This window comes from Ahaetulla prasina, chromosome 1, assembly GCF_028640845.1.
Source record: "Ahaetulla prasina isolate Xishuangbanna chromosome 1, ASM2864084v1, whole genome shotgun sequence".
NCBI classification, from domain to species: Eukaryota; Metazoa; Chordata; class Lepidosauria; order Squamata; family Colubridae; genus Ahaetulla; species Ahaetulla prasina.
The window spans coordinates 64,653,844-64,676,452 of NC_080539.1; the positions used below are offsets into that span (position 1 = coordinate 64,653,844).

General features: G+C 36.2%; 1 protein-coding gene across 1 annotated transcript in view; it reads left to right on the plus strand.

Annotated features, from left to right (window-relative positions):
- The window catches only part of GALNT14 (polypeptide N-acetylgalactosaminyltransferase 14), a 362,037-nt gene that overhangs the window by 314,495 nt on the left and 24,933 nt on the right, over positions 1–22,609 (plus strand). Inside the window, exons 8-10 of the mRNA XM_058169982.1 lie at positions 9,022–9,109; positions 13,549–13,633; positions 20,269–20,372. Of these exons, the coding sequence (XP_058025965.1) occupies positions 9,022–9,109; positions 13,549–13,633; positions 20,269–20,372 (277 nt within the window). The remainder of the gene's footprint in view (positions 1–9,021; positions 9,110–13,548; positions 13,634–20,268; positions 20,373–22,609) is intronic.

Here is a 22,609-nt window from a genome sequence, read left to right on the forward strand (position 1 = left end):
GCTCTCTTGTTCACCCTCTCTCCAAGTGCCCCATGCACAGCCCATTTGAGGAAAGGGCACGCATGGTTGGGCGTGTTTGGCTGCAGGAGGAGGTGTTGTTTTGTTTGCCACAGTGGTGCTTCGGGAGGGAGTGGATATCTGCAGCTGGCAACTATAATGAATATGTCCACCTGCTCTCCCAAAGCACCACCGCGGCAAAAAAAACCCAATCCCATTGCTATGGATGCATAGCTTGTTGGGGCTGAGTAGGGAAGCCACTGCTTGAGTGGGGTGGGGTGGGTGAGTAAGCTGCTAGCTCCTTCCCCACAGCCCTGCCATGTTTGCCTGCCTTCCACGTGGGCTTCTGCTTGCCTGCCTTCGCAAGCTGGACACCGGGACACCGGGAAGGCAGCGTGGAACGCAGCGTGGAAGGAAGGCAAGCATGGCAGGACTGCGGGCCGTGGACCAGTTTGGGGGCATGGCCAGCCAGCCATTGCTTCTGGTTCAGTGAACCAGCCCCAATCTCTGCTACCTATTCACCCGAGCCGGTCCGAACCAGGAACATTTCACCCCTGATTCAGAGGGAAACTGGTTCAGCATATCCATGGAGAAGTGTGCTCATATGCTTTGCTGCTTTTATTTAGAGGACTGATGCATCTACCATTACCAATTTGTTTCAAGCAAATAACTTTTCTTAAAAATGTAATTATGAAGCCCAAGGCATTTTTTTTACAAAAAGGAATCAATCTTTGTAATGCCACAGTAATGAATTACTGGATGGCAATATTCTATTTCCAACTGAAAGGGTTTTATATTTCTTTTTTAAGAAAAATCTTCCTATTTTGAGGAGAGATGTTGCAGGTAGCACATTAAGTTATATTGCTTTATATGAATCAGCCAAAATGAGAAGTATCTTTGAATTCTCCATGATAATTATAAGCGTGGAAGGGAGATTCTGCACTAAATCATGAACAATATGCTGGTGTTATGTTGTAACATTTAATTTTCAAACAGTATTCAATATTTTGAAGTAGAATAAATTAGTCCTATGGCCTTAGTCTCTTGAAAAGGTCAATAGGATTTCCCAAATTATGTGAGAGTTAAATTAATGTTATGCGGTGCCATGTGAGAAGTTAATAATAGATCCAAATAGATGAAGAAGCTAGGTAGTTAAAGTCCAGAGTGGCCATTAAAAAAATCAATGCTACCCTTCAAAACCAGAACATATTGATCATGTGATTAATACTACATATTTATTATTCTCCAGTATTGTTACAGGCATGTTCAGTTGAAAGGGTCCTTTCCAGGGGTAAAATGCTCCCGGTTCGGACCGGATCACCTGATCCGGTAGCAATGGTGGTGGGTGATTCGGAGAACCAGTAGCAAAAATCCCTGCCCACCCACCCCGCCCCAGCTGAGCCGTGCAATCATCAGAGGTTTTTTTTTTACTTTTAAGAGCATTTTTTCTTTGGCCAAAAAAATGCTTTTAAAAGTAAAAAAAAGCCTCTGATGATCGTGCAGCTCAGCTGGGATCGTCAGAACTCTTTAAAAGCTTTTAAAAGGCTCCTCTGGCGATCCCAGCTGAGTTGCCTGATCGCCACAACCTTTTAAAAGCATTTTTTACAACCTCTTCGGCCAAAGAGGTTGTAAAAAAATGCTTTTAAAAGTAAAAAAAAGCCTCTGATGATCGTGCAGCTCAGCTGGGATCGTCAGAACTCTTTAAAAGCTTTTAAAAGGCTCCTCTGGCGATCCCAGCTGAGTTGCCTGATCGCCACAACCTTTTAAAAGCATTTTTTACAACCTCTTCGGCCAAAGAGGTTGTAAAAAAATGCTTTTAAAAGTAAAAAAAAAAAGGTTGGCCACACCCACCCAGTCACATTACCCCACCACCACCAAGCCACGCCCACAGAACCGGTAGTAACAAATTTTACATTTCACTCCTGGTCAGTGGTGGGATTCAAGTAATTTAACAACCGTTTCTCTGCCCTAATGATTTCTTCCAACAACCAGTTTGCCAAACTGCTCAGAAAGTTAACAACCGGTTCTCCCGAAGTGGTGCGAATTGCCTGAATCCCACCACTGCTCCTGGTCCTTTCATATATTCAGCAGCACATCAGGAATATGCAGTGAGGACAAAACATAGATACAAGGAAAACTATGAAATGTTTGATTCATTTTTCTGAAAGAGTAGTAAACAACAGCAGATGTAGCTGACTTTGCAAGGTGGCTTATCGGTTAAGTGTCAAACAAGATTCAGTTATGAAGGTTTGTTCAGATGTCTGTATGCTGCCATGTGGGAAGCACTTGCTCCTAAAGCAGGGGTCTGCAACCTTGACCACTTTAAGACTTGTGGACTTAATTAGCATATTTTAGTTTATGTTTATTAGATACGATACCCTGTATTTGCTCTGGGAAGTCGGGGGGAGGGGATGGGGGAAGTCAGGAGGAGGGAGGGGAAGGGTTAGAGTTGGGGGGAGGGGGGATGTATGGGGGAAAAAATTTGTAAAACTTTTTCAATAATAATAATTAAAAAAAAAGACTTGTGGACTTCAACTCCCAGAATTCCTCAGAAATATAGATTCATTGAGACCGGGCATGACAAGGAGTGGCTGGAAGGGGAGGAGCCGGGTGAGGCATCTCTTGACATGAATGACATTGAGTTGGCCACACCCACCTAGTCACATGACTGCAGCCACACCCATCCAGTCATATGACCACACAGCGATACCCACCTAGCCATGCCCACAGAACCTGTTGTTAAATTAATTAAATCCCACCACTGATCTACTTCCTTCAGCCAGTGGATTGATGCGGACTTTCCTTCATCCCAGTGTATTGTTGTGTTTTTTTCTATGATTATTCAACAACCATTTGTCAAGAGTTCTTTAATTTGGATCTGTGCACTAAAGAGGACTTTAACTATCCCGTCCACCTCTAAAAACATGTTATGGAAAGTTTACATGCAAATAAGGTTACCCGTATGATGGATGTCTTGTTCTTGTTAAATCAGCTGTGAGATTATATGTCAGAAACATGGGGCTTTTTGAGTAACTCTAAAATTGGGACATATTCTCATACTGGTTTGCAGAAACTTATAGTGTACCAAAACTGTGTTGTGCTTTATTAGTCAAAATGACCAAATTCAGAATCTCAAATTCTGAATTGAACTTTGATTCCTGGACCAGGCATTGTTTCATGTTTATATGGTCTAGATCAGTGTTTCTTAAACTGTGGTTCCAAGATTCCCTGGGAATCCCAAGATTCAATCATAAAATCAAAATTATTTCCTAGACTATGTTGAAAAACAATACAGTATTAAAATCCTATCAGGCAATCATCAGGTGTCAATTTTAAAATTTATCGTGGTAATTATAGGTCCTCTATAACTTTTAAAAATAGGAAGGAGTCCTGGGAAAAACAGGTTTAAGAAACACTGGTCTAGATACAGTCACCTTTTCATTATTGTATTTATCTGCAAAAATGGATATTATAGAAAAAATACATTCAGTGGCACAATTTGCTATCTTTGCCACCTGCTTGTGAATCTGAAATTGTCTACCAAGTTTCATCTTTCATTTAACACATGACAATCATAAGGTTTCTTTTTCTTCATTTTTATCTCACTTTCTTTGGCCTCATTTTCTCTTTCTGTCACTGAATCTGATTCTGATTGGATGCGATGGCACACTGCTATGTATGATATGAGAAATTTGTGTTATAAATAAAACAACCTTCCATAATCACAACTAATGGCAACAAGGGCAAATGACATGAAAGAGTGTGAAGGCAAATAATTAAGGTAAGGTGGCAGACGGCATTAATGTCAGGCAGATGCTTTCGGTGGTGAATATTATTCATTGTGGGAATACATTCAGGCAGCTATTTCTAAATGGTTATAATACAAGGGTATGAAGGAAGAGGAAGAGGAGGAGGAGGAGAAGCATTTGTGTAAATTGATTGGAGGGGAAGTCTGCATAAAAGAATGAGAAGAAGACTGTGTATTCATTGATAGACCTATATGATTTCCAATCCCTACCCCCAACCTGTCGGAAGAGGAGAAGCAACCAAGAGAGTTTCTTGGCTGTCAGCAGCAATGGGGGGAGCAATAATGAAACCGCGTCACACACATAGATATAATGACATGGATGTTTTTTCCTGGAATTGTGGGAAGTTTTTTTTTCTTTGCTTTTTAGGGCTGTATTATCTCCGTTTCCAGATTTCCACAACAATTTTGCAGTATTTATCTTTCCAAAAGGATGGGAAGCTATTCCTCTGATTTCTGGCAATTAGAAGAGAGCTACTTTGGGAGAAAAGACCATGTTCAGTGGTAGTAATTTCGGATATCTTCAGTTTGAACGAAAGCTCAGGGAGCAATTGCAGTGAAAGGCATCTCAGCCTGAAATCCTGGTTAATTGTTCTAGCTACAGGAAGCAAAATTGGGCAAATGTTTTTATTTAATCATTCATTCTCAGATAGTTCTGAATGGCTTACAAAATATATGTGAGAACGTGCCCCTGCATGTCTGCATATATCTATATACTATTAAAACTCTTGTGTCTCTAATCTTTAACTTGGCAAAATGATGCATCATAGGGCAACACCTTTTACACCAAAGTTCCTCAAATGAACTAAGAGAATGCTGGGACCCATTTCTCCTGTGGGAATGAAAGTTTGGAAAGTCCTTGCCAGCGTGAAATGCTCCAGGTTCGGACCAGATCAGGCAATCCGGTAGCAATGGCAGTGGGTGGTTCGGAGAACTGGTAGCAAAAATCCCTGGGACACCACCACCCCCGCATGCCCATGCAATCATCAGAACCTTTTTTTTTATTTTCAAAAGTATTTTTTAAACAACCCCTTCAGCTGAAGAAGTTGTAAAAAAAAATGCTTTTAAAGGGTTAAAACAAGACTTTGAAAATCCCAGCTAAGGTGCCTGATGGTCAGAGGCTTTTTTTTTAACTTTAAAAAGCATTTTTTAAAAGGTAAAAAAGCTGAAGCCTGCTAGGCAAAAAATGGGGCGGGTTTCGTTAGAGAGAGAGAGAGAGAGAGAGAAAGAGAAAGGAAGGAAGGAAGGAAGGAAACAAAGGAAGGAAGGAAGGAAGAAAGGAAGGAAGGAAGGAGAGAGGAGAGGAGAGGAAGGAAGGACCTGGCACTAGACCTGGCACTAGACACAGCTTCAGAGGATAATCTAGGGCTGGAAGGAACCTGGAGGTCATCTAGTCCAACCCTGCTCCAGCAGGACATTGTTAGTGAGTTTCTGTCTTTTGATCCCCCAGTCACGTGTTTTTTTCCTTCTCCTTGCCCTTTCAGTGCTGCTACATAAGGCAGTTAGGAAAGTTGTAAGCTTACAGGTAGAACTGAGATCTATGCTAATGGCTGGAATGTGGCAGTTGTCTTTGGGGTAATGAAATATATCCAGAAGGATGACTCAATGGGTCATGGACCATTTAGTAATAGAAAAAGCTCAAATTATGGTATAAGGCAATGTTACAGATTTAATTAAGCTGCTATTGGTTAATTAAGCATCAAAGTTCAAACCTTCCTGGAGATTTTCTACATCACCTCTATAACTTAGACTGATTCCTGGCCAATTTCTCAAAGAAATATTTCTGCTATAGATTAGGAATGTGCAAAATGCTGTTTGGTGTGCAAAGTCACCATCTGCAAGTGTTTAAACTTCAAAACAGAGGGCTGTCAACTAAACATGTTTTGTACATTCTTAAAGGAACATGTTTGCTTAGATGTTATCTTCCAGCTATTGAAATTACCTTTGCTGAAGTAGGTGCTATATACCTTTAATGTAAGTAAGTACATACAGTATGTAAGGACATACAATAGAAGAAAGCCTTGAATGGAGCCATCAAAAATTCAAGTATTTTTGGAAGGAAATGGCAAAATAAAAAACTATTCATATCTGTTTGCAATATGCTTACCATTGCAACATATATTGGATTCTAAGTGCTTATGGCATCTGTCCACCCATGAAAAGTGATCAAGCCAGAAAAATATAAGTATAAAAATGCAATCTTTTTTTAAAAATTATTATTATGAGGAATTGAAGCTGGGATTATTGTCTCTGCTTGAGAAAAGCAGCTGTGGCCAGGTAGAAATGCTTCCCACCCAATTTCCCCAAAGCTCAGTAAAGCTTCTGTCGTTTCACAAAGGAAAAAACCTGAGAGATGGGCTCATACATGCATTCATTTACTCATAAGCATCCGCATTTGCCTTCCAGCTGCCTGGCTAAATGAGCCACATCTTGGAATTTCCAAGGACATTCTGATGTCCAGAAGCAGCTGTACCCCATCCAGATCCTTAGTTTATAAATGAGTGGGTGGGGGTGGAGGGTATTGTAGGAGAAAAGGAGATAGCAAACAGCTTACAGAGCTTGGACCCTGGCCTGGAACTTGGCAGCAACTAGAAGAGAACCAACCATACTGAAAGCATTTTATCCCAAGTAGTATAAGAATTTTTGGAAAAAGGCAAAGATTGTATGCTGCTTTATGGACTTTGAGAATTTAAACTTTTTTTTTATTTGCATTTATATCCCACCCTTCTCCGAAGACTCAGGGCAGCTTACACTATGTCAAGCAATAGTCTTCATCCATTTGTATATTATATACAAAGTCAACTTATTGCCCCCAACAATCTGGGTCCTCATTTTACCTACCTTATAAAGGATGGAAGGCTGAGTCAACCTTGGGCCTGGTGGGACTTGAACCTGCAGTAATTGCAAGCAGCTGCTGAGTATTAAGATTGCCTACAAAGCAGAGGTGGGTTTCAACAGGTTCTGACCAGTTCTGGAGAACCTGTAGTAGAAATTTTGACTAGTTCAGAGCACCAGTAAATACCACCTCTGACTGCCACCCCCCCATCTATTCTCTGCCTCCCGAGTCCCAGCTGATCGGGAGGAAATGGGGATTTTGCAGTAACCTTCCCCTGCCATGTCCACCAAGCCACGCCTACCAAGTCACACCCACATAACCAGTAGTAAAAATTTTTGAAACCCACCATTAGTACAAAGGACTGAATATTAAAGACGTACGGGTATTTATATGGCAACTTCACCTGGCAAAGCCTAGAATAGACCCAAAGCAATAGGCTGTTGTTGGGGAAGGTATGTGCTGCAATAAAGCATTGGGTACAGCTTTGTTATGCTGTGTTATGTCCAGTCCTTAGAAAGGATACAACCCTCACATTTATGAAAAGGTAACTTAATAGTATGATAAGTATTCAAAAACATGCATGTCCTCCTTTTGGTTGCTTTCTTGTTGACCCATTGGAAGTTAACAGCACCTATTGTGCATGCTATTGCATGCATATATTTGCAACCCAAGCACAAGAATATGTTCCAAACTGATTGATCTGCTTAGTGATTTGATGAGAGCCTCCCTTTATTGGGCCATATGCACAAAGTGTTGTTTGGGAAGGATTCCTAGCAGGAGAGAGAGGAATGGCTCTGAAGACCATCTCACAATTCTGCTCATCTGGAACCTTCCCTTCCCTCTCCCTTTCCCCGCCTCTTCCCCCCTCCCTTGCCTTGCCTTTCACCCCTTGCCTGCCCTGTGAGAAGAATCCATAAATGGAAAGAGAGGGAGGGAGGCACAGATTATCCTAAAAACATGATTTGAACTTTTCCACACCTAAGAATCTCTGTAAAAAGGGTAAAGAAGAAAAGTGAAATCTATCCCATCAACTTGCTCAGTGGGAATCTGCCTTCTCTTCCTCACACCCTGTGTTATGGCTGTTGTATTTTAGTTTTAAATAATAATCATTTTATTTTATTTTTTTACAACGTTTATATTGACTGTAATCTGCTTCAGGAAAATTTTGATCCTAAAAAGCAAGATGGAAATCATTGTGATAGGTAAACAAACGGTTCCAAAATATGTATAATTCTCCATGAAATGATTGAACAAAATGCTCTACATTTTCTCAACAATGAACAGTAAATATAGGGTTTGTAAAAAGTAATTATCACAGGAGATGATGTCTTGCTGTCTAAAAAGTCATTAAAAGCATTTTGACATGTTCTCCTTGCTTTTTATGAATGCTTCTGCTCTGCGTGTTACCATCCTATTCTTGAAACATCTTTTAACTCCCAGAAGTCCAAGAGAGCACAGCCACTGGTATTCAATTGGTACTAGATTGGGTGTTTGGATTTGTTATTTAATTTGGTGCCCAATAAACTCATTCATATATTAAGCGGGACCTTGTTTCACATCGAAAGATCCTATATCTCTTTACTGATGCTTTCAGAAAAGATCTCAAAGTGGTCAGTTAGTGCATAAATTCTGACTGCTGATCATATGAGAGCAGAAAAAGATTCAAATATACTAAAAAGATTCCCACATTGCTATAGTAACATATACATTAATTGAACTACAGCTCTGGTCATTTTTCTGATTTCTAACTCATTAAATAATGAATTGATTTCTTCTGAGAGAAGAATCCCTTTTTTAATAACTCACACATTTTTGTCACATGGATCATTGGGAAGATGCGCAGCCTTTCTGTGAGAACAACAAAAGGCTGCCTATCATTTGTTTCCCCAAAAATGATATTCTGTTGATTCCTTCTCAGTTTAATACTCAGTTTAATGCAGCTAGAATGGGCTAGCTGTAGTAGAAACTGTTTTTCCTTTCAAAATAGCAAGAATAAGGGTCACCAACAATATTTAGTGACTAAGTATGCTGTAATATTTGCGGTAAAATAAAGTGCACTAAATTTGAAAGAAGATGTGGAAGAAAATTGACCCTAAAACAGAACCAACGTATTATAAATATTCTATTACTTTTAATTCTTGATTGTATCCTACAAAGACCTCTCTTTTTGCCACTTTCACTACTGTCTTAGTTGTCATCATTGCATCTGATGATATAATCAGTTTTTGTATATATTAGTTTCAGTGCTTGGAAATGCAATAGGCCTTCCATATAATCAATAAGCAAAAGAAAGTCACATAAACCATCTCCTTTGGGCACATTTATTGTGTTAAAAAGATAACGGCTTTCAAGAAACTTAACCTGCTTTCTTTATTATTATCAGGATCCAACTCATGTGGTGAGTCCAGTTATTGATATTATCAATTTGGACACCTTTGCTTATGTGGCAGCTTCTTCAGATCTAAGAGGAGGTGAGTTTGTAATCAACCATAGACCCATGATAGTTTCGACAAGTGTATGAACAAAATATATAAGAAATCCTTCCTGTTAAAGACTACTTCAGCTTTAATTGCAATAATACTAGAGCAACCAATAAATTTAAACTTAATGTCAACTGCTTTAATCTAGATTGCAGAAAATATGACTTCTGTAACAGAATCATCAGTGCTTGGAATACTTTACCTGACTCTGTGGTCTCTTCCCATAATCCTAAAAGCTTTAACCAAAAACTTTCTACTATTGACCTCACCCCATTCCTAAGAGGATCATAAGGGGCGTGCATAAGTGCACAAACATGCCTACCGTTCCTGTCCTATTGTTTTTCTTTTCTTCTTCCTATACATATATATATATGCTTATATCTCCTTATATTTACTCATATATGTGTTTATATACTATATAATCTTTTTGTATGATATCTACATATATTGTTGTGACAAAATAAATAAATAAATAAATAAAATAAATGCTGAGTGGTATGGAATTAATAGAGACATTCTGATAAGTATTGTTCACAATATGTTAACTCAGTCCACAGCTTGGATTGTCTAATATGTTTTCCCCAAACCACATAAACAAACAAAAAAATAATACCATATAGTTTCTCAGATCATTCACATAATAGGAAGTTATATCTATCAACTTGGTGTTACGCCAATGCCAAAATAATATTTTTAAACATTGTACTTGCTTTGAGGTTCATAGCAACAGGTTCTTGGTTTAGTGAAATAAACAGATTTATGAAAGATTTCCAGAATTGTTTTTACTTAAAAAAAAATGGAAGAGCAAACCAGCTTCGTATATTAAGATATTAATTCTTTTAATTGACCAGTAGATTTTAGTCAAGATTTTCTTTTGGCTTTTAATTTTTCTTAGCAAACCTTTAGTGGATACTTGTTAGATCAGTGTTAACTTGTACTAATTCAAGTTCAAGTTCTCTTTAACAAGTATCCACTAAAGGTTTGCTAAGAAAAATTAAAAGCCAAAATTACATCACATCTGTACTGTTATAAATATTTTTTGTAGTAGATATGCATGATTATCCTCAACTGAGACAAAGCAGATATATAAAATGGTCTTATTGTTCTTTTAAAAGAAAATCTAAAATATTTTCCAACAAGTTTTACCGAAAGTGAAAAAATAAAAGGTACAAAATCATTGAAAAGATATATATGAAAAATTACTAAAACAGTCAGAATACTGAAAAGCAGAATCTGCATATGCCTCTTATTACTAAAATGTTACACAGATTTTTGATCCCCTTAGGAGGGAGGGATGGATGGATGGATGGATGGATGGATCAATGGTGGCTAGATAGTTAGACAGACATACAGATATGAAAATTCTCTAACATTACAAAAATATAAAAATCTATCCTACAGAAAAACATATAGGTCATTTTTATTAATAGATGAAAATGCCTTTTAAAAATAGGTAAGTCACACACAACTTGAATCCCATCTTCAATATCAGAATATTATTACTTTTTCAATTTCTCAAAATAACTTTGTTAGCAACATCCCAAGCTGCTTACCCAGCTATAACCAGGCATTCAGGAATCTGAACTCACTTGGTAAGATCAATAAACAAATCAATAGTCAAATCGATTCCCACAATTTGAGAACCAGAAAAAAAGACCACAAAAAAGAAAACACCTACAACTGACAGTTCAAGGCACAATACTTTATTAATAACTCACAACACAAACTGGACAATGCATTGGAAGGCACTGATTGGCAAACCCATATTTGCATTCAAACCACCATCCAACTGAAAGCAGCTTCTTGCAATCAATCAGGAACAACAGGAATCTCATGCTAACATAGGAATCAGATCCCATAACAAATATGGATGTTTGCTTTACATCACTGGCCCCAACAATTTTATCCCGCAAGAAGCCTACAGATGGTGTTCCTCTAACATGATATATGCCATCATCTGCCATCAATGCTCCTCTCTCTTCCGTGTGGTTCAGAATTTGCACAGAAGTACTAATAGTGACAAGTTTGACATAAGGACTCCAAATATGAACAAAGTCAACACAGCATTTTAATTTAATTTAACTTAATTTAATTTATTCTATTCAACTTTACCAATTCTTGGTAGAAGAATTGAATTTACCAATTCTTGGTAGTGTAAATAAAACCAACAGGATAAAAAAAAATCTTCTGTTCAGTTGTGTCTGTTTTTTGGAGACTATCTGGACAAGTCCCTACAATTTTCTTGACAAGACTTTTCAGAAGTGGTTTGCCATTGTCATTGCCAATTTCCTAGGAGAAAAAAATGAATGGCTTATGGTCACCCAACTGCCTTTGCAGGACTTGAACTCTTGGTCTCCTAGTTCTAGCCTGATGCTTAAATCCAGGGGTTCCCAGTCCCAGGCCATGGAACCACACAGCTGGAGCTAATTAGTGGGCAAGTGAACAAAACCGAAACCATCCCACCCTCTGGTCTGTGGAAAAATTTTGTCTTCCACGAAACTGGTCCTTGGTGCCAAAAAATTGGGAGCCGCTGTCTTAACCACTCTATCAAATTAGCTCTCATAAAAGTAGGTTACAATAATTATGAAAAAAAAATAAACAAACAGAGCTGGTGACAAATCTGGCTAATCACCTCACCCCTAATGCAGCAACTCTTCAGCCACCCTAACCCAAGGAGAACAGCAGATCTTTAAGGCTTTCCACAATGCCAGCAAGATAGGGTAGGGTAGGGTGGGTAGGGTAGGGTATGGTAGGGTAGAATGGAATGGAATGGAATAGAATGGAATAGAATAGAATAGAATAGAATAGAATAGAATAGAATAGAATAGAATAGAATAGAATAGAATAGAATAGAATTCTTTATTGGCCAAGTGTCATTGGACACACAAGGAATTTGTCTTTGGGGTATATGATCTCAGTATACATAGAAAGATAAGATACATTTGTCAAGAATCATAAGGTACAACATTGATAGTCATAGGGTACAAATAAGCAATCAAATCATACTAGGAAACAATCAATATAAACATAATGATACAAGCAGCAAAGTTACAGTCATGCAGTCGTAAGTGGGAGGAGATGGGTGATGGGAATGATGAGAAGACTAATAGTAATAGTAATGCAGCCTAATGTCAAACTAGACAGTGTTGAGGGAATTATTTGTTTAGCAGAGTGATGGCGTTCAGGAAAAAACTGTTCTTATGTCTAGTGTCTTGGTGTGCAGTGCTCTATAGCGTTGTTTTGAGGGTAGGAGTTGAAACAATTTATGAGATGAGAGCAATAAAAACATTAGGGGATCTCACTACAGAGGGCAGCTCTGCTACAGAGATGGACCACTTCTGGGGTTCCAGATAGATTAACTTTGATGATTTTGGCACGTCAACTCTTTCAGATCACATCACATAGAACATAGGCACTCCATAAAATAATCAGTGATAGCCAGCATCTTGAATCACACCTGAAAATATACCAGTAAGCAGAACTCTGCTCCCAAACAAGTGGTGTCGTATGAGCCTAGCAAGAATGTCCATCACTGCTCATACTCATTGAGCCATGGTGGCGCAGTGGTTAGAATGCAGTACTGCAGGCTACATTTGCTGACTGCCAACTGCCTGCAATTTGGCAATTTGAATCTCACCAGGCTCAAGGTTGACTCAGCCTTCTATCCTTCCGAGGTTGGTAAAATGAGGACCCAGATTGTTGGGACAATATGCTGATTCTGTAAATTGCTTAGAGAGGGCTGTAAAGCAGTATATAAATGTGCTATTGCTATTGCTAGACCATTTGAAGCCATCCCACATAGAGTGCATTGCAGTAGTTGAGCTATGAAATGAATGGTATATGACTGGCTGAAGGGCCTCCTGATCTAAGAAAGTTAGCAACTGCTACATCAGATAAAGCTGTCCTGTGAAGATGCAGATGAAGCTGTAAAGCTGTGGAACAGGAGCTGTGAATTCAGGAATATTCTAAGATTGGGGTTCACTTTCCCATTCTTAAATGGGAAAGTGAACCCCATCCAAGGTTGAGGATGGAATATCTTCAGTTCTCAGTGACAGAAGATGGTTCTTTTAGGAAAGGCACTGAGACAGAACCTTATCAACCTCACTCAGCCAGCCTCCCAGGACACTCCATCACAATCTTAAATTAGGTATTTTGGAACAATTAGTGAAGAGACCGCTAAATATCAAAATAGCATTATAACAAACACGATGTTTTTAATGCATTACAAATTGTTAATTGATGACACACTTGTAATCTTTCCACATGTGACCTTCATCTGCATACTTGTGAGGTAAGTTTAATAGATTTTGTTACTCTGAAAACTCCTGGTTGTAATTATTATAACCTAAATAATGACATTGCTTGAAAGTTCATGATTGCAGCTGGTTAAAATTGGTTTCTTAATTTCTTTCTGTTCATTTCATATTTAGGATTTGACTGGAGTCTTCATTTTAAATGGGAACAACTTTCTCCAGAGCAAAAAGCCAAGCGAACAGATCCCACAGAGCCCATCAAGTAAGTGACTAGATTCAAAATAGGAAACTCAAAGCAAACTACAAGATTTTTTTGAAGTGGGAAAGGGGTCAATTGCACACTGAGGCAAATTGCCAGCTGATTTTTGACCCTAAGCATGCTAAGCTATTGGAAATCTTTTCTGAAACTTCAGTTGAAGGAAGCCTAAATACACACATTTAACCATTGTTTCATGAGAACATTTTCGATTACCAATACTTTTACTAATTAGAAGCAAAAGAAGCATACAAAGCACAACGGGATACATGCAGTTCCTTTTAGACACACCGTAAAAATTAGCATAGAGCTGGCAGCACTATTTCAGCCTTTGAAATATGAAGTATGGAAGCTTCCCTTGACACTTCACCCTCCAGTTCTCTTTGTTCAATAGGTAAAATTCTCAATTAGGTAAGTTCAAACTCTTCCATATCTCCAGGTGCCTCTTTAGACATTCAGGTGCCTCTTTAGACATTCAGCCCATGTGTGCTGATTCAGAACTCGAGTGCCCTTGACCCCTTTTAGTTCTCGCGGGTTAAATGTAAACTCTTGTAGTCCTTTTTATATGTGAAAATTGATAAAAGTCCAGCCATCTAATTGTATCATGGAAATCTCCCATCACCGTGAGCTTTCAGAATTGGGAAATTTTTATTCTTCACCAAGAAAACTCCTAAAACTCCTAATTTAGTACAAATAAAATTGAGGCATAGCATCTTTGCATGCAAGCAGCAATCTTAGCAGAAAGGGCTAACAAGAACCTTTTTTTTCCCCAAGACTTGCTCTTTCAATCAATCAAGAGTGCAAGAAAGCATATTTAGGATTTTTTCAGTAAGAGCAGTTGGACAGTGGAACCAATTATTCAGCGAGGTGGTAGGAGTCAACAGCTACAGGCTAGACAGCCATCTATTGGGGAGGCTTTAAATTGGATTCTTCACTGAACAGGGATTTGGATTTGGACTCTATGCCCCTTTCCAACTCTATAATTCTTGGTGCTTCGGGCAGGCTGATGCCTTCCCAACAAAGACTTAACTCTTCATTGACCGTAGAATAAAAACTTCTCTTTTTTGCTGACCATGATTCTAGTAGCTGGAGTGATAGAATATCTTGTCTCCCTTTACAGCATTCTCTTAAATGAAAATTATCCAGGGCAAAAATACAGACATTATGTTCCTTAGGAATGACTTTACTGTGATCGTTAACCAGTACAGTTTTCTTCCTTATACACATTTAATAACCACTTGTTCAACAACATGTGAGCAAAGATACAACAGCATAGAACAAGTGGCATTTATGACTGGTGCTCAGTCCCAGCACCTTCACATGTTCATGATCTGAGTGCTTGTAATCAGCTTGCACCTATGATGGTTGCAATGTCTCTCAGTCTTGTGATTACCATTTGTGACCTTCCCTACCAGTTTCCCACAAACAAAGTCAATGAGCAGGCACCTGGTAAGTTATTCACACTGTCTCCTACCTGGCAACAACCCTAGTTATATTCAGCCTTGTCAGCCATCTGCACTCCCTTCCCCACCCAGCTGCAGCCATGTTCAGCTGCAGTCCTGCTGCATTGTGCCTTGCAGGCTGCCCATATTCCCTCATGACCCTCTGCCTAGCAAAAGCCACCTCTGGCCCTGATATGCTTACGCCTTTGCGACCGCCTGCTCATCCTCTCCACCCAGTAGCAGTCACTTCTTGCCTTTCTTTCTTTCTTTCTTTCTTTCTTTCTTTCTTTCCTTCTTTCTTTCTTTCTTTCTTTCTTTCTTTCTTTCTTTCTTTCCTTCCTTCCTTCCTTCCTTCCTTCCTTCCTTCCTTCCTTCCTCCCTCCCTCCATCTCACAAAGTGACTGGGCAGTGAACAAATTACCATAAAAACAATTTTAAAAACAAACATACAAAAACGTTATAAAAGGGTAAGAGAGAGTATCAGTTTATAAATAATGGAGCCATCTAATCAAATTAACATTCCTTTGCAATCCCCTGGCCTTTTGACACAACCAAGTCTTAAGGGAATTTCAGAAGGTTGGGAGAGATAAGCTTTGTTTCACCTTAAGGGGGAAAACCATGTTTCACAGGGTTGATGCCATGGCTCGTCTCCTGGCTCCCATCAAATATAACTCCATTACAGATGCAATCCACAGCGTATTTCTTCTGCTAGCCCTAATGTAATCAGGGCAAAGTGATCTCTCAAACAGTCCAGCCCCACGGCATGAAAGGCTTTAAAGATCAAAAGCAGCACCTTGAATTGGATCTGGAAGCAAACTGGTAAGAAATGCAGCCTGTGAGGTGAAGGTGTAATGTGTGCTTCTCTAGGGGTACACAACTGCTGCATTATACATCAGCGGAAGCTTCTGGATATTCTTCAAGAGCAGCATTCAGCATCACTCATAGCCCATCAGGGAGGAGACTACAGCATTAGTGATCATGAGCAGAGTCTCCCAATCCAGGAAGGGGTGCAGTTGATGCACAACACTAAATTGTGCAATAGCCCTCCTAGCTAATTCTGTCACTTGCTCTTTAAACAGGAGTCACAAGTCCAGGAGGAACCCCAACAGTTGTGGGTTTCAAATTTTTTTACTACCAGTTCTGTGGACGTAGCTTGGTGGGTGTGGCTTGGTGGGCGTGGCAGGGGAAGGATACTGTAAAATCTCCATTCCCTCCCCAATCCAGGGGAAGGATACTGCAAAATCCCCATTTCCTCCCAATCAGCTGGGACTCGGGAGGCAGAGTATGGATGGGGATGGGGCCAGTCATGGTAGTACCGGTTCTCCAAACTACTCAAAATTTCCGCTACCAGTTCTCCAGAACTGGTCAGAACCTGCTGAACCCACCTCTGAACCCCAAGTTGTGTACTTGGTCTGTTCCAAACAGTGCAGCCCAATCCAATATCAAAGATGGCATAGCTCCAGAATTGGCAGGCCCCCAAACCCAGAACCACTCAGTCTTGCTAACTGCAGTCAGTTGTTTCCATCTAGTCCCCCACTGGTCCAGAAACTGGGGTAAGACATCAACAGGATATCTTAATTTGCCAGGGGTAGAGATATATAATTGGATCTCATCAGTGTACTGATGATACTAACCATATGGTAATGTATGAGCTCACCCAATATTTGTATACATGCACACACACAGAGAGAGAAAATGGCAAATCTGAACTTTTCTATTAATCACAGTTTAATCATTAGAATGCTGAAAAGTCCCTTTGAGACAGCAAAGCAGGTGACTGGAGAAAGTATGTACTCTACGAAGTGGTTGGTATGGCAGGCATAGAGCACAATTTCCTGTGCATCTCATCTTACTCAGTACTCCTTTTTTTAAATCTTTGTTCTCAGTTAATCTAGAGGAAAGTGGGGGGTGGGATGGGGAGAAATAACTCTGTTTTGAAATCAAAATTGAACCAATTACAAAGGCCTTCCATAAAAGCCCTGCCTTTGTCCTCCTGAATAAGTGCTACTCCCTCATTTAACATGAGGCTTCTACCAGGATAGGTACAGAGCCCCCATAAAATAATGTCTTGTAAATAGCCTCCAAGGGCTAAATGCATTTTTAGCTTGTAAACCTATAATTGGGGCTGCAAACTTCAGGCTAGTAGGGGTTGTGCTGATAAATGCATTAGCCACACATTGCACGCTGGGGGAAAGTTATGACTGGAAAACACCAAAAGTTTTTGAATCATTACGTGGAACCCTCAATATTTGTATGCAGGTGGAATCTTTTTTGAATCACAGACTGCATTTAGTCAGAGCTAATTTTTAAGGACCAAACATCCATCATGAGATGAACTAAAGCAATGCTTAGGCAAAATAGGCACTACCTTCTCATCTACCTCTTAAAAATTCACTTTCATGAACATCTAAAAATCCACATAAACTTCAGTTACATCCGTATAAATAAAATTCCATATCTTCATAAACAAATTAGGGGAACTCATCAAATCTGCAGAAGACACCAAGCTGGCAGTAATAGCCAACATATAGAAGATAGGCTCAAGATCCAGAAAGATCTCGCCAGACTTTAATACTGGGCCCCTATCTTACAAAATGAAATTCAGCATAGAAAAAAAACAAGGTTTTACACTTAGGCAAGAAAATCCAAATGCACAGATATAGAAGAGATGGAATCTGGCTCAATGCAGTAACGGCAAGAGTGATCTTGGAGTCCTAGAGCAGGGATCCCCAAACTGTGGGCCGCAGCTCACTACTGGGCTGCAGCCTATTGGCCACTAGGCTGTGTGAGTAGCTGGCTGGGCGTGCAGCCCATCCATACAAGCGTTGAGAATGTCATGGGCACTCACAGTCCTACTCACGCAAGCATTATCACAGCCCTCAGTTGTGCAAGAGCTTGCGGCCCCATTCGCATGAGCAATGGGTGTTTGCACGCATACACACGTGTATGCACCTACCCCTCTCACAAAAACATCCCTTATTTCCCCCCTCACTCCACTCTGGGCTACCAACCCGGAAGGGTTGGGAAACTCTGTCCTAAAGGACAATAATTTAATTTAATATATTGTGGCGACCAAAACTGGATGCAATATTTCAAGTGCGGTCTTACCAAGGCATTATAAAGTGGTACTAGCATTTCATGTGATCTTGATTCTGAGCCAGCAGTATGCTGCAGCCACCAAAAGAACCAATGCAATCCTAGGCTGCATTAACAGAAGGACAGAATCAAGATCACATGAAATGCTAGTACCACTTTATAATGCCTTGGTAGGACCACACTTGAAATATTGCATCCAGTTTTGGTCGCCACAATATAAAAAAGATGTTGAGATTCTGGAAAGAGCAACAAAAATTATTAGGGGCTTCAAAACATATGAAGAACAGTTGCAGGAATTAGGTATGTCTATTCTAGTGAAAAAGAGGACTAGAAGTGACCTGATAGTTGTGTTCCAGTATCTGAGGGGCTGTTACAAAGAAAAGAGGGAGTTTACCTTTTTTCCAAAGAACCAGAAGGTAAGACAAGAAGCAATGGATGAAAACTAATCAAGGACAGAAGCAATCTAGAACTAAGTAGGAATTTCTTGACTGTGGGAACAATTAATCAGTGGAACACCTTGCCTTCAGAGGTTGTGAGTGCTCCATCACTGGAGGTTTTTAAGAAGAGATTGGACAACCATTTGTCTGATATAGGGTCTCCTGCATGATCGGGGGTTGTATTAGAAGATCTCAAAGATTCTTCTAACTCTCAATAATAAATATGGACAGACAGCAGAAGAAGTGGATGGGATACTTGGGAAAAAAATTGGGCTAGAAATGTTAAATTTATATAAGTATAAAAAGTATGGTAATAGAGAGTAAATTATTCACAAGAAAGATACATATTGAAATGGAGAAGATGGTTTGATTATATTCAAAAAGTATCAGACTAAGGAGTATCAAATACTCCATTCTATTATGAATGAATAGAATGTAAGAATTGTATTAGTAATTCTTTTCATGTAAAAAGGGAGTTAAGGTTCTAGGGGAGTATTGGGAGCTTATGGATAATTAGCTTAGTTTAGCTTATGTGTGTTAGAAGTTATACCCTGTATTTTGGCTCTGGGAAGTCTGGATGGGGGTGGGGGATGGGTGAAGATGGGTGGAGGGAGGGGGGAGAGGGTGAGGGAGGGGTGGAGGGAGGAGGGGGAAATTATTTGTAAAAAACTTTCTTTTTGTAAAACTTTTTAATAAAAAAAAAAGATTCTTCTAACTCTTTTATCCCATTTGTACAGTTACATGTACTTTCTTGCACATGACAGGAAACCCATTTAGACATGTGTTCTGGCTTGGGTTGAAACCTTGTGCTAAATTGAGATATGTTTAATCTCAATTTATTGAAATAAACCGGTGATTTGGTTTATTAATTGATTAGATGATGTGTTATAATATCAAAATCAAGCAAAATACCTTATGGCTTATCATAGCTTGTGATCCATAACATGGTTTGTGAACCTTCCGACACAAACATAGAAAGCTCATTCTCCATTCAGTGGTTGGACTTGGGGAAGCCTCCCCCACCCCAGCCTTTGACGACAGGTCTCAGACTTGTAGCACCCTGAGCTATAAATGCATAATCCAAAAAGATACATCTTGCAAAGAACTCATAGGAAGAAGTAATAACACTTGAATAGTGACAAATACTCTGTTTCAAAAGGGAAATTATAGCCTAGCAACTTAAGACAACAGAGTTTCAGTTCTTGTTCTTTCATATATTTTTTTCCAATATGAAAAGGAGGAGGCTTGCTTCTTCTCCATAAGAAGAGCCATCTGAACCTGTTAATGCTTTGGAAATGGCTACTTTTTAACAATCTGAGAAGCAGCTCCCATATTAGTCTTTTCCAAATCTCAGTGTCATGAGGAGCAGAAATATTTTTTGAGTGGGAATCTAACTTTTTCTTCCTTACTAGCTATACCATAACAGAAATGCATCAAAACCTTCACGGAGTTTTGCTGGGGGTTCTTGCCAACTGCAAATCCTTCAACAATAACATCTTTTCCCTTCAGTGCAATTAGATTTTTAAAATCTAATCGGCCATACTTACATCAAAGAACAAAATAATATTGATTGGTGTCTGCCTCTGTATCTGTTTCACATACTAATATTTTCTGCAAAAGAGTTGAAATTAGATTTTTTTTCTTTCCTTCTTTCGCAACCATTCAGGACTCCTATCATTGCTGGGGGCCTTTTTGTAATTGACAAGGCCTGGTTCAACCATCTGGGAAAATATGATGCTGCAATGGACATCTGGGGTGGGGAGAATTTTGGTAAGTCTCTGCTAATTTGCAGTTATTGACAAAGGTTTTTTAAAGATATAAGGGAGGAGTTTTGCAGACCTGGATATGACAGCCTGTATAATATAGTAGTTAAGTTTTGGCTGGCAACAGGGAGTCCACAGTTCTACTTTACCTTCTACCCTCATCTGCATAAGCACACTAGGTTTAAGGAATATAGACTTGGCCCTGGGAATGAGGAAGGCATGAGTGACTAATCAGCAGAAGACTTTCAGAAAGATTACTCAGCCCTGAGAAAGAAGAAAGTGTGAGAAAGAAAATCAAAATAGCCCCACTTTAATTTTATTTGGTATAAGATGAGGCAGGAAGAAACTCTAACCGGCTTTTAAGATTTTGTTATTCTGCCCTGCAATTATAAACAGCATCCTTGGAGTTTCTGCTATGTTTGTTTCTTGGCTATGCCTATATATATATATATATATATATATATATATATATATATATATATATATATATATATATATATATATATATATATATATATATATATATATATATATATATATATATATATATATATATATATATATATATATATATATATATATATATATATATATATATATATATATATATATATATATATATATATATATATATATATATATATATATATATATATATATATATATATATATATATATATATATATATATATATATATATATATATATATATATATATATATATATATATATATATATATATATATATATATATATATATATATATATATATATATATATATATATATATATATATATATATATATATATATATATATATATATATATATATATATATATATATATATATATATATATATATATATATATATATATATATATATATATATATATATATATATATATATATATATATATATATATATATATATATATATATATATATATATATATATATATATATATATATATATATATATATATATATATATATATATATATATATATATATATATATATATATATATATATATATATATATATATATATATATATATATATATATATATATATATATATATATATATATATATATATATATATATATATATATATATATATATATATATATATATATATATATATATATATATATATATATATATATATATATATATATATATATATATATATATATATATATATATATATATATATATATATATATATATATATATATATATATATATATATATATATATATATATATATATATATATATATATATATATATATATATATATATATATATATATATATATATATATATATATATATATATATATATATATATATATATATATATATATATATATATATATATATATATATATATATATATATATATATATATATATATATATATATATATATATATATATATATATATATATATATATATATATATATATATATATATATATATATATATATATATATATATATATATATATATATATATATATATATATATATATATATATATATATATATATATATATATATATATATATATATATATATATATATATATATATATATATATATATATATATATATATATATATATATATATATATATATATATATATATATATATATATATATATATATATATATATATATATATATATATATATATATATATATATATATATATATATATATATATATATATATATATATATATATATATATATATATATATATATATATATATATATATATATATATATATATATATATATATATATATATATATATATATATATATATATATATATATATATATATATATATATATATATATATATATATATATATATATATATATATATATATATATATATATATATATATATATATATATATATATATATATATATATATATATATATATATATATATATATATATATATATATATATATATATATATATATATATATATATATATATATATATATATATATATATATATATATATATATATATATATATATATATATATATATATATATATATATATATATATATATATATATATATATATATATATATATATATATATATATATATATATATATATATATATATATATATATATATATATATATATATATATATATATATATATATATATATATATATATATATATATATATATATATATATATATATATAT